This window comes from Dreissena polymorpha, chromosome 16 (assembly GCF_020536995.1).
Source record: "Dreissena polymorpha isolate Duluth1 chromosome 16, UMN_Dpol_1.0, whole genome shotgun sequence".
In the NCBI taxonomy this organism is placed as follows: domain Eukaryota; kingdom Metazoa; phylum Mollusca; class Bivalvia; order Myida; family Dreissenidae; genus Dreissena; species Dreissena polymorpha.
This window is the reverse complement of record NC_068370.1, coordinates 19,954,701-19,971,652: the sequence shown is the minus strand read 5'-3', so window position 1 is coordinate 19,971,652 and position 16,952 is coordinate 19,954,701. Positions and strand designations below refer to the sequence as shown.

The 16,952-nt window shown below is 34.7% G+C and overlaps 1 protein-coding gene across 2 annotated transcripts in view; it reads right to left on the bottom strand.

The window, feature by feature from the left end:
- Window positions 1-16,952, bottom strand: part of LOC127862914 (DNA repair and recombination protein RAD54-like) — a 170,427-nt gene that overhangs the window by 56,968 nt on the left and 96,507 nt on the right. For both annotated transcript variants that reach the window (XR_008040851.1, XM_052402188.1), the window contains exons 13-16: window positions 14,241-14,347; window positions 9,553-9,625; window positions 6,517-6,663; window positions 1,956-2,066 (exon numbers count right to left, since the gene is read on the bottom strand). Coding sequence is in view for 1 of the 2 variants with exons in the window: in XM_052402188.1 (XP_052258148.1) it covers window positions 1,956-2,066; window positions 6,517-6,663; window positions 9,553-9,625; window positions 14,241-14,347 (438 nt within the window). In the remaining variant the exon portion in view is untranslated. The remainder of the gene's footprint in view (window positions 1-1,955; window positions 2,067-6,516; window positions 6,664-9,552; window positions 9,626-14,240; window positions 14,348-16,952) is intronic.

Genomic DNA, 16,952 nt, shown 5'->3' with positions numbered 1-16,952 from the left:
AAAATGAATCTCTGTGTGAATAAATCGTCTTGATTATTTAACTAATTTCTCGTACACGTTCTGTAAAGTGAAATGCCTTAATACATAAATGATAATGAAATGTCAGGAAACTTGTTTTATACTGTGCTCAGTATATTTAAGGGCCGCTCCTTTAATAAAGAAAAACTGCAATCATATCAAAGTAAGAATGTTTTAATCATTTTGAATAACTATAATTTGATAATTAATCGGCTTGAACTTACGTTATTGAAATTAGTGCACCGAACCGCTCTGATAGGGAATACATGTAATAAAGACTGACACTTGAATTTTTCACACCTTTATTGACATTACACAACAGATTAACACCAATTAGCTGCTGCAGGTGTTGTTTAACCTCTAAGCAAGTAAAATCGGTTATACAGATAGTTGAATAAAGCGATCAAGATGTGATTGCCGCCATCTTTGAATTTTCTGAAAATACATTAAGTTGCATAACATGGATTTGAATCAGAAATGGAAGGTTGGAGAAAAAACGGGATCCAAGCAACCACCCACGTTATGTTGGACAACGGATCGCGTTATATTGGAGTTACAGTGTACTGGTGAATATGACAGTTTAAGAGAGATTATCTATCGTTCTGTGCAATTCAGGCGTGAAAAAAGCTAGTGTTTTTATGTATATCTGTTATTGATATTTTTAATCTTTGATAGCTTTAACAAGTTTTACGATACTTGTTTCATATCATTGTTATTTCTAGACAATATAAATTTAAATATTGTCTGCTAAAATGCAATTGAAAATGTAACAGGCAAATATTAATTAAATTAGCATCAAGACAATTATATCCATCCAAACGTAGGGTAATTGTTTACAGAAATTCACTTTCATTTTTGCGCGATTTGCAAGAAATCCCCGGGAAGCACATTTTTTTCATGACTAAGTATGACGCAATAAAACATCACTTTGTATCCTAGTGCATTCGATCTAATTCAAACTCACTTGTCAATTGGTTGATACAATTAAATCTGAACAGTGAAACAGCTGTCCCATAATGTTCATTTTACACTTCTGAAAAATGGCGTATGTTTGTGTTTATGAAATTCTTAAACACATTTATCCTCATAATTGAATGGTCAGAATACTTTTTTAAAATTGATATAGTAATTATATTGGATAATCGGATATATATGCACATTAGAAAAGCGGTATGTATACAGTTATCGATACTGTAGAGTTTATATGCATTTTATACGCATGTACTGGCGAATGACAACACAACCTTGCAATAATTTATGAATGCTCAGAATTAATAACACAAATCCATTTATAACACTGTCTTGAGATTTGGACCTCGTCATCCGCGTAATATTAGAGTTACAGTGTAGTTAAAGAAGTATGCTTCGCGCAGTTAGAATATTTGACATCTTTAGCATACAAATAGGTATGCGAAGGGGCACATGACTTTAAAAGATGTGGAAGACTGGGTATGAAAAAATTGTCCTGTATATCTGAAATTTATGGTGATTACGTATTTCAAGGGTAAATTTAAAGCTTGGGAATTGTAAAAGTAATTCATTACACAAGCTTAGAAAATTCAATGAAGAACAAGAAACATTGCAACCCACGACACCTAGTTTTTAATGTTTGAGACTTTAATTTAAACAAGTGATTGCCAAGCAACCTACCTGTGAAACTCCACCAATGCCAGTAAGTTTTGTTTTTGATTATTTGTTGCCATAGCAACCAAAATTCTTGACGTAGGAAAAAAATAAAATGACGTTCATAATCTCCAAATTGCCATCAATCCATCTTTCAAGTTTCACAAAAAAATATGAAGTACTTTTAAAGTTATCGTAGGATCCAGAAAAGTGTGACGGACTGACTGACAGACACACCTTATGAATTTGAGGTAACCAGATCAAGCTGTTTATTGAAATCCGTACGCTGACAAAAAGGGTGTTTTTGTACTGACCTGAAAGTTCCGGTTTCACAGCTTTAATTGAATGTGCTGGTGGGAAGCACTCAATCATGCCTTCAAACCCCTTTTCTGCTTGCAGACACTTGTCATAGATCAGATCTGGATCTAACATACAAACACACAAAGCAATTCCCTGTTTGCAATATTTACAGCTTAAAAAAGAAGAGCACCGCATAACGGGTGCCACGCTCGGCTGCGAAAGCTGGTCAGATTTTTTTTTTTTGAGGTCACAGTGACCTTGACCTTTGACCTAGTGACCCAACAAGAGATGTGTTTGTCAGAAACACAATGCCCCCTACTGCGCCACATTGAAATAACATTTTTATTTCTCGTTTGGCAGGTGTAGAAATCATATCCCTTTAAAGGTTATTACTTCCCTTAAATTTTGTCCAACCGGGGGGTGGGGGTGGGGAGGGTCTCACAGTCAATTATGACCATGTCAGACATCACTGACAACCAAGGCCTGTGGTTTAAAAGCGATCATAGCCAGATTTTTTTTTTCTTTTTCATAAATCATAGCCAGAGTTTTTTTCTTTTTCATAAATCATAGCCAGAGTTGATCATGTATCTATGGACATAAGTCCACAGGTATGTAATGAACATCAAAGAAATTATAATTATATCATTTAAAAAAAAAAATTGACAAATCAATCATTTGGGTTATAAATAATCAAAATAATAAATCTGTACAGTAACTGTGAAAAGAACTTCAATTCTTGGTAAGGAAATATATAATATGAGATTTATAATTATATAAATTACTTCCCTTGAAAATAATTGTCTCTAACAAATCTCTATTTTTAGTAGCAAATAATTAAAAGCCACTACCGTGACTGTAATTTCACCACTCAAAATTTGCAGCTCCATGAGATACACATGCATGCCAAATATATAAAGTAGCTATGTTCAATATTGAATAATTTTCTCCCTTTTTAAAGCTTATTACTTCCCTTAAATCTGTATTTTTTACCATAGACCTTAAAGGATGACCTTGACCTTTTACCACAATGTGTTTGTCAGAAACACAATGCCGCCTACTGCGCCGCTTTGATTTATTTAACAAAAATATATACGTGGGCAGGTAAGATAACTATGTCCATTTAAAGCTTATTACTTCCCTTGACTTTGTTTTTTCGACCCTAGGCCTTGAAGGATGATGTTCATCTTGAAATTTTACCACTCAAAATGTGCAGCTCCATGAGATACACATGCATGCCAAACATCAAGGTGCTATCTTCAATATTTAAAAAGTTATAGCCAATGTTAAGGTTTTAGCATGACGCCTATGGCAGACGACGAGCTGGCTATGACAATAGCTCGGGTTTTCTCCAAAAACAGCCTCGCTTACAACAAAAACTGCTGAGGGGAACCAAGCTTTATTGTTAATTGAGAGTTCTTGACATTTTGCTTAAACAAATCTTTTGGATAAAAGTTGGCATTCAAACTTAGTTTAATACGACCCTTCATCTGTAGATTTCAACAAGAGCACCGCACAACGGGTGCCAATGCTCGGCTGCAAAAGCTTGTCAGAAATTTTTTTTTTTTTTTAAGGGGTCACAGTGACCTTGACCTTTGACCTAGTGACCCAAAATTGGGTGTGGGGTGTAGAACTCATCAAGGTGCATCTACATACGAAGTTTCAAATTTGTAGGTGGAAGCACTTTGATTTTAGAGCCTATGTTAAAAGTTTTATATTAGAGGTCACAGTGACCTTGACCTTTGACCTAGTGACCCAAAAATGGGTGTGGTGTGTAGAACTCATCAAGGTGCATCTACATATGAAGTTTCAAAGTTGTAGGTGGAAGCACTTTGATTTTAGAGCCAATGCTAAGGTTTATGTTAAAGTTTTATATTAGAGGTCACAGTGACCTTGACCTTTGACCTAGTGACCCAAAAATGGGTGTGGCGTGTAGAACTCATCAAGGTGCATCTACATATAAAGTTTCAAAGTTGTAGGTGGAAGCACTTTGATTTTAGAGCCTATGTTAAAGTTTTATATTAGAGGTCACAGTGACCTTGACCTTTGACCTAGTGACCCAAAAATGGGTGTGGCGTGTAGAACTCATCAAGGTACATCTACATATTAAGTTTCAAAGTTGTAGATGGAAGTACTTTGATTTTAGAGCCAATGTTAAGGTTTTAGCACGACGCCTACGGCGGACGGATGACAACGAGCTGGCTATGACAATACCTCGGGTTTTCTCCGAAAACAGCCGAGCTAACAAAATTACTCATTATGCATTCCGAATTTAAATTTTGCAAAAAAGTTTAATCACTGGTGTCTTAAAAACATATTATTGCTATAAATATTTTTATGAATTTCGTGGACATTGGACAAGTACTGATGGACCGAGAAAACCGCCGACTAAAAACCTCAATTTAATATCAATCAAGGGAAACAACTCAACAATTACTGAGGTTATTTTAAGCAGATTATCAAACTTAGCTTTACTAATATGGTCACAAAGTTATATCATATACGACTCATCCATCAATATCTCAATATACATGAATTTTCATGCAATATCAAACTGGTTCTCGAGATAGAAAGCAGGAAATTTTGTATTATCTTTTTGTGCCCTTCCAGTCTCCTACCAATATGAAAACCTAGTTTGATATAGAAGAAGCAAGTCAAAATTGGTTTTAACAAATCAACAAATACCAAACAATGCCCAAGTTTTAATTTTAGTATGGCAAATATGTTTTTAATTTTTGATGAAATGATACAATTCATTCCTTTGAAACTTACTACCTAGCTTAAACAGCAGTTTCAAATGAAGAATTATAGTAGAATAGCTTTCCCTTTTTTAGCAAAAACATCAGTGGATGTTTGCTGGATAATATGCTGTTCAATGTATGGGTTGAATGCAAGCATGGGAACAAGAAAATTAGGCAATAACTGTATGATAAATCAAAAGATCCGAATAAAATGGCAATATGTGCATACCCCTAGGTATCGAGAAGCTACTGAAATAATGTCACTGAAAGTGGCATATAGTTCTAGAGATCTTGAATAGAAATAAAGTCTCCTTCTTTAAAGAAAAATAAGTATCTGAAAAGTAATTGATCAGGAGTCACTCCAAATAAAACCTAGTTTTTGAATACACATGACTCAGATCAAACTGTCCCATCAAGATTGAGTCAATGAACGTGGCATCTACAGGGGTTACAAGATTTTCAAAAACTTGGTGACCTAGTTTTTGGACGCTTAAGAGCCAGATTTGACCACTTTATTCTCAGTTGAGCTTAAAATGTGGACTTTGTATTGTAAGGGTGATACATGTATTTCCCAAACCAGATGTGTCAAACATACATATGACCCACCACACATGTTAAGACACAGACAAATCAACTAATCAGACATGCTTGCACACAATAAAATATTTATATATTTATTATATACCTATACATATTCTTGGTAAAATAGAACAGTATTTCCCCTACTAAATCCAAGCTACCTGATTGTCTCATGGAATACATCACACAATAAACTCATGCAATTCAATCCAACTGAAGACCACAGCCATGTAAAATTCCCTATAAATTCACAACTTATTTGGAAAAACAATCAAATAAAAATTAAGACAATTCAGCTTTGATAGTTCTAACAAATTCTGAAAACCAGAAAAAGAGGTAATGAGAAGACAACTTTTGAGGAAATATTTATAACAAAGTTGAAAAAAGAAAGAAAAAGAAACATAATTCTGCCAAAGCTGGCTGCAAAACTCCTTATTTTTAAGTCAACATTTTAAAATATATATAAAAGTAAAATGTTAATTGTGTTTGTGTAAATAACATATTGCTTAATGTTTTGGTCACCAACTGACAATTGACATGTTTATTTCTGCCGCGAGATCTACTTGATGACTTTTACCTACTTATTGATGCTGTGTTAAATGTTGCTGCTTACGCTCATACAATTGCAAATTACAAATGCTTGGCAATTGCTCTACAGGTGATTTGATTGGACCACTTAAGTAGCAAATCACCAATCCCGCTGCGCTTTCATTTTCATACACCAAGTTGTAGTTGATATTCATCTTTGAATTCTAGTCACATTGAACAGTGTGAGCCTTATCCACAAGTCTCCATGTGTTTATTGTGGTAAAAGATGCAGCCATAGTCTTGGGCTCCATTTATGGGACTATATATTATCACGTTGAAAATCTGCACATCACTCATCTGGACAAAAATACTTGCTGTCAAAATTACTTTCTTAGCGATCATCTTAACACAAAGGTTAATCAAGAGGTAAAGTTTTATCTAGATCCACACAATTATTTAATAGGGGTTGAAAACACTAGCTGATTATGACTTAAAGTACTAAGTATGTATGGCTTTACATATGTAATTCTTAATGCCTCCCAATCCATAAAGGAATAAAAAGCCCCAGATTTATTCAAAACTTTGCAAGTGTTGTAAATGAAACGGTCTCTTATAATCAAAACGAACAAATACATAATCAATGTTTTTAAAATGCTGATTTGGATATGTTGGAACATTGAGACAGTTGCAAAGGTTGTTACTGAATCATTAGACAAGGAATGCAGCTTACGGTTGCATAGCTTCTTTAGAGTTGTGATGAAGGCAAGGCTGGGGTTGGCCTGCTCTTGTTGCAGACACTCGGCGCCCTGGCACTCTACCAGCCTCTCATACAGGGCACGCTGCACGGCCGTCAGACCACAGCAAACCACATGCTCAACTGACATATACACCAACACTCTTTAGGCATGCAGCAACACAATCTATTAAAAATTCAATATTTGTTTCTGATATATAAATACAAAAAGATGGTCATGATGGCCTTTAGGCGCTCACAGTTAAAGGACATCAATTCTTGAAGACTTCATCTCTTAGAAGGAATGAACTTAATAAGAGAACAACAGCATAGACCTAAAAGAACAGTATTTCCAAACAGCACAAATGCCACCACATTCCACTGTTGTCTCAAAACTCAGCTTATGTCAAACACAAGTTGTTTATGGCCAAATTTGACTTTCGACCTCTGTGACCTTGACCTTTAAGAAATGAGACAGGTAATACATGCTACACTCAGTCTCTTCATGGTCGTCATTTGTTTTAAGTGACCTTACTGCTAAATGATAACTGAAAAAATTAATGCCTGTAAAATCTGTTTTATAGCCAAATTTGACCAGTGACCTCTAAGTATGACCCTGACCTCTGTGGTAGGGAGACAGGTTCTACACAACAAAAGTTTCTACATGGTTGATGTTCATGGTAAGTTATTTTAAAATACCATAAGGAACATAAAGTGACAGCACTTTCAATTTCAGGTGGCGAGATGGTTATTACACGCTGCACATCCTATGATGGTTTACTTCAATGCCAAGTTCTTAATGAATGCCTCAATAAAATAAAAGTTAAGGCTAAGAAATGAATTTTCAAGCATTTTCATGGCTGAATTTGACTTTAAACCACTTAGTATAACCTTCAAATTTGAGGTATGTAGACCCTTGCTACACAAGACATGTCGTCTTACGATGGTGGAAATTTGTGCAAAGTTATTTTAAAATCCATCAATAAATTTATGGTTGCGACTGTAAATTTTGCACAGAAGTTATTGTCAGGATATTATCTGGTAATGGGTATTAATAATCAAAAGTAAGTTTACTATCCTCAAAGACATTAAAAAGTTACAGAGTCTATGACCTTTGCTCTGAATTGCAACCTTGACATTTGACTAAAAAGTATGGAAGTTCTTAACAAAATGAAACATTACTAATAATCCAAAGATATTTGAAACTTTTTGCACCGATGTTAAAGTTACAGATTGTACATGAAATCCAGAAGGGATAAAACCACACACCTTTTCACCCCACAAACAGACAAATAGCTATATGTCTTCAGTCAAATTTTTAACATTTAAGGTATTTATTTAATTTAAATATTTGTGCAGTCCCAGGTATGCAAGCCACCTATACATTGTTTTAGCCCAAGTTATACAGCAGAGCCTGTTTTATTTTCTATTTTGAGCAACAGTGATCTTGATTACATCTGTCTGCATATAAGCAACCTTCATACACTATTTTACACAATGACTCCATCAAAAACTAAGAACTCATTTTTACATTTCTATTAACAGTGATCTCGAAATCAACCTGACTACCCCCAAAAATAGTTATGAGCTAGGTCTCTATGTAATCTCTTTAAACACACAATTTAAGAGCAATACCGCCATCCAAACTGAATGTATTGAGAGCAAGCCATTTTTCTCTCCTTAGAAAAAGCAACCGTGACCATTTCCCTCCACACCCCAAACACAATTCCAAATGGTTTCCATACAGACTAAGTATATATTAGCTTCATCAAGTTTGGTCAATGCAACATAGCATATTGCCCAGAAACCATGCTTGCTGTTGTTTTTTTCATTTTATCCCCCGAAAAAGGCGGAGGGATATAGAATTTGGTTTGTGAGTCCCTCCATTTGTCACAAAACTTTTTAGGGCTATATCTCAGAAACTATATAAGATACATGTATCAACACGAATCTTCATAGGTGTATAGATATCAATGAGGAGAAGTGCTATGCACAGAAACCATAAGCCTACACTTACTTAAATAAGAGTTATTGCCCTTTGTTTTTTGTGTGATGAATATTTTCAGGGCTATATCTCAGATACTATGCAAGATTTCAATATGAAGCTTCATGTGTGTATTGATATTAATAAGGAGAAGTGCCATGCTTAAGAACCATAACCCTTGTTAAATAAGAGTTATTGCCTGTTGTTTTTTTGTGTTTTCTATGATGGAACTTTTCAGGGCTATATCTCAGATACAACATTTCTACATGAAACTTCATGGGTGTGTAGAAATCAATGGGAAGAAGTGCCATGTACAAGAATCACAACCCTGCACATTCTTCATTAAGAGTTATTGCCATTTGTTGTTTTTGTATGATGTAACTTTTCAAGGCTATATCTCAGAAACGCTACAAGATTTCAACATGAAACTTCATGGGTGTAGAGATATCAATGAGGAGAATTGAAATTCATAAAACCAATTAACCTACACTTAATTATTACCTATAAATTATTACCCTACTCTTAATGATTGTACTGCATGTCAAGGGATTTGCACCTATCCATAAACAAACTTTATTTGGGGAAGGATATCAATTCAACAAATTTGCTTGTTTTAGTTGTAGTGACCTTGACCAGACTTACCCCTATTGTAACAGCAGTCTAGGTCTTCATGTAAGCTACCAACACAAAACAATTATTTCATCGAAATAAAAGTTATTGAAAGAAAACTGTTATTCTATTTTTTGCAATAGTGACCATGACCTGACACCCCCCATATAATATCCAAAGCTAGATCTCCATACAAGAATGCTATACCCAACATTTTATCAAGATCGATCCATGCAAACTAAAATTATTAACTGGAAAACACCTGTTTGAAGACATCCAAAATCTAATAACATGGATTTTCAACTTTGTACTAAAATAATGTTATTATTGCCTTGACATTGGAATTTAAAACAAATATATATATTAAAAGTGAACATGTTATGAAGTTTTTAGGAAACATCTGTTTTACTTATCCACATACAAATGTATAGGGGACATACTTTTCACCGGGAGATACTGTGTCAAAAGTGCCTGCGTTCGTCGGATGATACACCTGTTAACCAAGCCAGCAAGCTGCAATGTACATACAATTATAGTATTACTTTCTGATTTAAATGCAGAGAGCCACTAGAACACAGAAAATGAGTAATGCTCCCAATTTGCGCTTTGTCAAGCAATATAAATTCAACACAAGGGTGATGATGGACCAAAGCACTCTTCTGAAAACTGGCAAAGATGAAGATAAAACTGCTGTTTATATATATAGAACTTCTGCCCCCCCCCCCCCCCCCAATACATATAATTCACAATTCGATAATGTTCTATCAGTAATGCTTGCATCTTCAGGTACAGTTTTATCTATAGATGCCTTTTTTAATAGCCAAAATGACCTCTTGGAGGTTCAAGACCAGAGTTACACATCAAGACTTGTTTAGTTTCACTTAAATCCCTGATAAGGGTTCCTTTGTAGATTTTAGGCGTGATTTAAATATCAAAATACTTGATGCTTAATTTTTTCCCTTGAGTCATGACCAAAACTATGTAATTAAATGGTGATATTGTCTAATTTATATTAAAATGATCATGATATATACAGATGATTGGTGAAGAGATTTTCAAACTTGAAATAATAAAAGTACATGAATATACACATAAATAAACTTGTAAACAGGTTTGTATAGAGTGTATCAATTTCCATCTATTCACAACTTGTACATTTATAAATTATAACGCACTTGTATGCGTGATCTAGACCTCTGCGAGAAGTAATTTTAAGTGATGAATGATGCATAAAGAGTTAAGACAACAGTAATTATTTTACTTAAATTTGCTGAATAAATGTAGCATAATTCTAAATATTTAAAAGAAATTAATCGAAATCATATTGTGGCTATGAGCGATGAGAGGGTTTCACATCTATTAAAAAGAAAAGAAAATATAAGTCATCACCATACTCATCAAGAACTGTACCAAAAAAGGATAGATCTACATTATATGTGACTCTTTAGTCTCTTTAACACTTTATTAAATAATAAATATCAAAAAACCTACTTCATTTGTTTTCAGGATTGAACATTTTCCAGAAATGGAGTTTTACTATGCAAATGTGTTAAATTTCCAATATGGCATTTTCCCACAGAGGAAAAAAAGCCCTGATTTCTTGAATTCGACTGGTTCCTAGAATTCAACTATTTCCATCATCATCATCATCATCATCATCATCATCATCATCATCATCATCATCATCATCATCATCATTGACATCATCATCATCATCATCATCATCATCAAAATCATCATCATCATCATCATCATCATCATCATCATCATCATCATCATCATCATCATCATCATCATCACATCTTCATCATCATCTTGTGACTTTGACCTTGAAACGACTGACATAGTTGATTTACACAACACATTGTCCAGAAATAAGGATTATTTGTGCCTTTTTTTTGAAATCCCATTTTGAACTTTGAAGTTAAAAGCAATAAATGAATATTAACAAACTCCTTGACTGTGAAGCAAGGGCTGTTGCACACTTTCACGTTGTCTTGACATGATGATTTTTTTGCAAATTTTATGTGTAACATCATGCATCAAAATAATTATAACAAACATGTACTTTCAAAAAATACATATACAAGTATACACAACATTTTAAGTGTCCTCTGTAACCTTGCCCATGAAGTGAGCGACATTGTTGTTGCGATCAACATGGTGTCCTGATATTATTATCATTTCTACAAATTTATTTTGAAATCTCATTATGCACAACAAAGTTATGGGCAGGACACCAACATATACTTTCACTTTATCAGGCAGCCACCAACTTGATGAAATAAAATTCCCTGACTTTTCACCGACTTTTCCTTGACCAAATCTTGGCTTTCACTGACTAATTTCGCGACATATTCTGCCTCCAACTCCCAATACAGCCAACCAAATCCACCCATTTAATGTTTATTTTATTCTTTAACATAAAACATTTAACAAATAACAAAGCAGTACTACTTGTACACTAAACTATGCATGATGCAAGGCTATATAGTAAAAACAATGTACCACATACCAAAGATTACTAGAGCTTTGTCACAGACGTGACGAAAAACTTCACATGCCACATTGACACAGAATATTTTGCATGTTGTCTTCACAAAAACATCGGACACCATGCTCAATGTTTAAAACGTACTAAGTGACCCTGTGACCTTGTTTTTGATCTGGCATGGCCCATGTTCAAACTTGACCTACACATCATTTAGATACAAATTCTGACCAAGTGTGGTGAAGATCGGATGAAAAGTACTTGAATTAGACAGCAGACACCATGCTGAATGTGTAAAACGTACTCAGTGACCCTGTGACCTAGTTTTTGACCTGCCATGACCAATGTTCGAACTTGGCCTAGATATCATCTAGATTTTTGAAGCCAAGACAAGTGCTTATTTACCTTGTCACCCACCCCCACCGCACCTATCAAGGGTAAAAGAATACATCAAAATATCCAGTTATTCACATTTAATTTAGCAAGTTCACACGCTGGTTAATAAATTGTTAAGTTTATCATGGTAGCCGCAATACTTAAATACAAATATACATGAAAAATTCTCAAACATAAAAAAAAACAACCTTGTGCTCAAAGTTACATAATAATGATCACTTTTACACATTTTCATCAATCTTGCTTTTTTCTCTGTAACACACACCACAAAAATATGTCCAACTTACAAGAGGAAATGTACGGGCATAAAACCAGTGCTTAGTTCAATTAACAGGACCACACGAAAAGGTTTACATTTTTTCATATATAAACAAGATATGTGCTTTTCAAAAACACTTTTGTGCCGCTTTGAAGCTGTATATTTGACCTTTGACCTTGAAGGATGACCTTGACCTTTCACCTCTCAAAATGTGCAGCTCCATGAGATACACATGCATCTCAAATATCAAGTTGCTATCTTCAATATTGCAAAAGTATTAATTAAATGAGCGATTTTGACCCATATATTTGACCTTTGACCTTGAAGGATGACTTTGACCTTTCACCACTTAAAATGTGCAGCTCCATGAGATACACATGCATGCCAAATATCAAGTTGCTATCTTGAATATTGCAAATGTTAAAGTAGGGGCAAACAAACAAACATACAAACCAACAGACAGGGCAAAAACAATATGTCCCCCACTATAGTGGTGGGGGACATAAAAATACTGGCTATAGACAAAGATTTAAATTATTCAAAGCAAAACTTCATAATGACTTGAAGCTATTTACATTCACCTGCCCAGAATATCTGGAAAACAGATTAAACATATGTATAAAGGCATAAAAAAACAAGCGATGTGTTTGTGAAACACTATGTCCCCATATATTTGACCTTTGACCTTGAAGGATGACCTTGACCTTTCACCACTCAAAATGTGCAGCTCCATGAGATACACATGCATGCAAAATATCAAGTTGATATCTTCAATATTGCAAAAGTGTACATTAAATGAGCAATTTTGACCCATATATTTGACCTTTGACCTTGAAGGATGACCTTGACCTTTCACCACTCAAAATGTGCAGCTTCATGAGATACACATGCATGCAAAATATGAAGTTGCTATCTTCAACATTGCAAAAGTTATTGCAAATGTTAAAGTTTGCACAAACAAACACACAAACCAACCAACCAACCAACAAACCAACCAACAGACAGGGCAAAAACAATATGTCCCCCACTATACTGGTGGGGGACATAAAAATTCCAGAGACACTCGTCCTGCAGGGCGAGTAGGCCTTACAATCCATTCGCCCTGCACTTATCTTCTCTGGCCCTGCATTAAAAAAAAATATATATATTTACAGTATTAATCAAGCGCATCAGTACAAGTCTTGCAAAAATTTGTACTCTTCGTGAATTGACAGTTTGACGTCATCGAAGGAAAGCTGCTTCCTGTCTGAAGCCATAAAGCAACACCTTTCTTGCAGACAGAATTGGCTTCATTTGTCTTGCAATCAATGTGCTTAACCAATAGTTTATTTGTTAAGTAACAGCGCGTGCATAGCTTCGCCTTCCAAATCTTTTGCAGAGAACAGAGTTGAGTTAATCGGTTAATTGAGAATGTTTTTTATGCAAGTTGAGACCTGATTTGCGATAATTAATCAGTCAAAGCATTGAAATGACCCATAAATTTATCTAGGATTTTTTGAGAAATACGGATTAGTTCTGATTTACAACTTCTTGATTTTTATCTATGAAAATGAGCGCAGCCGATTTTGAGAATTACTTTTACTGTGCCAGTGACGTAATTTACATTGTCAAAACGAAAGTGAAGTTTCTTTGTATGCTAAACCTATTTTTTGTTCCTACGAAAAATAGTTTGCAAGTTGTATCAATGTGGCAGGAATTCTGAAACTGAATTTATATTTCTCAACCGGAAAAACAGCACTCGCCTGGTCGGTCAAGTATTTAACAAACTTAACTGGCCAGACAGTCAACTTCACTCGTAATTTGAGCGGTCGAGTGGATTTTTCAAGGCCTGCCATAACATAAGCAACAGCAATTTCTCATGTGTCAATAAAATATAATAATTATAAGAAGACCATTTAATATGAGTAATTTATATCATTAAGGATGGAACATGTAGTATAGCTTAAGTTTACATTCACATGTTTCTGCATAACATCAATTACCTCTTGTAGTTTTTCTTGTCCTGTTTTTTGCTGCAAGTCAGATGCAGTAGAGTCTCTTCCTCTAAGTATGGGTGTCTCAAACTTCTTCTTGAACTCTTGGGCAGTGCCTGCAGTTCATCATCATATTATACTCAGCTGACAACATATTATAGTATTGTGTATAAATCATGTTGAACTCAGCTGAACTCGACAACATATTATAGTATCGTGTCTATAGTTCATCATCATGTTGAACTCAACAACATACGACAGTGACAACAGTACATCATCATGTTGAACTCGACAATATACCACAGTGTCGACAGTACATCATCATGTTAAACTCAATTGAACTCAACAACATACCACAGTGTAGACAGTACATCATCATGTTAAACTCTGAAATCAACAACATACCACAGTGTCTACAGCACATCATCATGTTGAACTCAACTGAACTCAACAACATATCACAGTGTCTACAGTACATCATCATGTTGAACTCAACTGAACTCAACAACATACCACAGTGTCTACAGTACATCATCATGTTGAACTCAACTGAACACAACAACATATCACAGTGTCGACAGTACATCATCATGTTGAACTCAACTGAACTCAACAACATACCACAGTGCCACAGTACATCATCATGTTGAACTCAACTGAACTCAACAACATACCACAGTGTCGACAGTACATCATCATGTTGAACTCAACTGAACACAACAACATATCACAGTGTCTACAGTACATCATTATGTTGAACTCAACAACATACCACAGTGTCTACAGTACATCATCATGTTGAACTCAACTGAACTCCACAACATACCACAGTTTCTACAGTACATCATCATGTTGAACTCAACTGAACTCAATAACATATCACAGTGTCTACAATACATCATCATGTTAAACTCAACTGAACTCAACAACATGCCACAGTGTCTACAGTACATCATCATGTTGAACTCAACTGAACTCAACAACATATCACAGTACAGTGTCTACAGTACAGCATCATGTTGAACTCAAATGAACTCAACAACATACCACAGTTTCTACAGAACATCATCATGTTGAACTCAACTGAACTCAACAACATATCACAGTGTCTACAGTACATCATCATGTTGAACTCAACTGAACTTAACAACATACCACAGTTTCTACAGTACATCATCATGTTGAACTCAACTGAACTCAACAACATATCACAGTGTCTACAGTACATCATCATGTTAAACTCAACTGAACTCAACAACATACCACAGTGTCTACAGTACATCATCATGTTGAACTCAACTGAACTCAACAACATACCACAGTGCCACAGTACATCATCATGTTGAACTCATAAACATACCACAGTGTCTACAGTACATCATCATGTTGAACTCAACTGAACTCAACAACATACCACAGAGTCGACAGTACATCATCATGTTGAACTCAACTGAACTCAACAACATACCACAGTGTCTACAGTACATCATCATGTTGAACTCATAAACCATGGTTCAAACAGAAATCGCAAACCTAAATTCAAGCACTTTTCAAGGACTTTTTAAGGCCAAATTTTCATTTTCAAGGCCAAGAACAGTACGTTAGTTTCCTTTTAAAAAAATGCATTTTCAAACCAGATTAACACAGTAAATGTCATTTAATTGCTCAACCTCATTAAACTTATTGCATATTAACTCATACATGTTATTTAATTACATACAAATACATGTTTTAATATCCATCCTTAACTCAATGAGTCTCACATATGTATTTACTTTTTAAAGTTATTACAAACAAATAAATTGATTCTCAATTTCATGTTTTCTGTGTGGGTTTCCCCTTTCTTGTGGCTTTTCAAAGCGCTTTCCCCCATCCCCCGACATCAATGGTCTTCATACATTCTCGACAATGTGCTTTTCGAATGTCATTTGTTTTCTGTACCCAGGAATATTCAGTTAACCACCCTGGTTTGAAACGACACTTCCCCATCGCTGCGTTTTCACTCGCGAAAATTGATCACAACGAAGAACCTCTGACGTAGTACACATAATCTGTGACGTGTACACATAACATTTCGTACTCAATAGTGTAGGAAGCTTATATTTCGTACTCAACTTTTTGCGTGAAGGAATTTATGATAAATTTTCATAATATTTCCCTTAAGAACGATTTAAGTTAATAATTAAAGCGATGATAAACGTAATTTTTAGGGATGGCATCGAATACCTATAGCGGTATTCGAATATTCGCAAATCCATTCAATCGAATATTCGCATAAAACGGCTGGTTGGATATAACTTCTTTTACTCAGTTTAGTATCCAGTTGGGATATTTAATATAAATTGACACAGAAATACAATTGAATATACAATTGTTGTGTTGAGAAATAGAAAGAAAATGTAGCTTAATTGTAAAAACAAACTTTGGTAAAGCCTATTTAAGCGAAATACATCAGAAAAGAGTGAAACTTGTTCTGTGTTAACTTCCGTTGCTTTGTAGGTTATATCTGTATGCTGAATACGGGGCTGTTTGTTAACGTTGCTATCAAATAATTGTATCGCTGTCGGCTAATACTATGACCAATACTGTAATCGGGCACAAATAGAAGATAAAGTTTCATGTTATATCATTTTATTTTTTATTTGAAATTTTAAAGTAACGATTGCGTGTACATTTTAACAAAGAAACATATCATAAGGCATGCAAAGTACACCAAATATT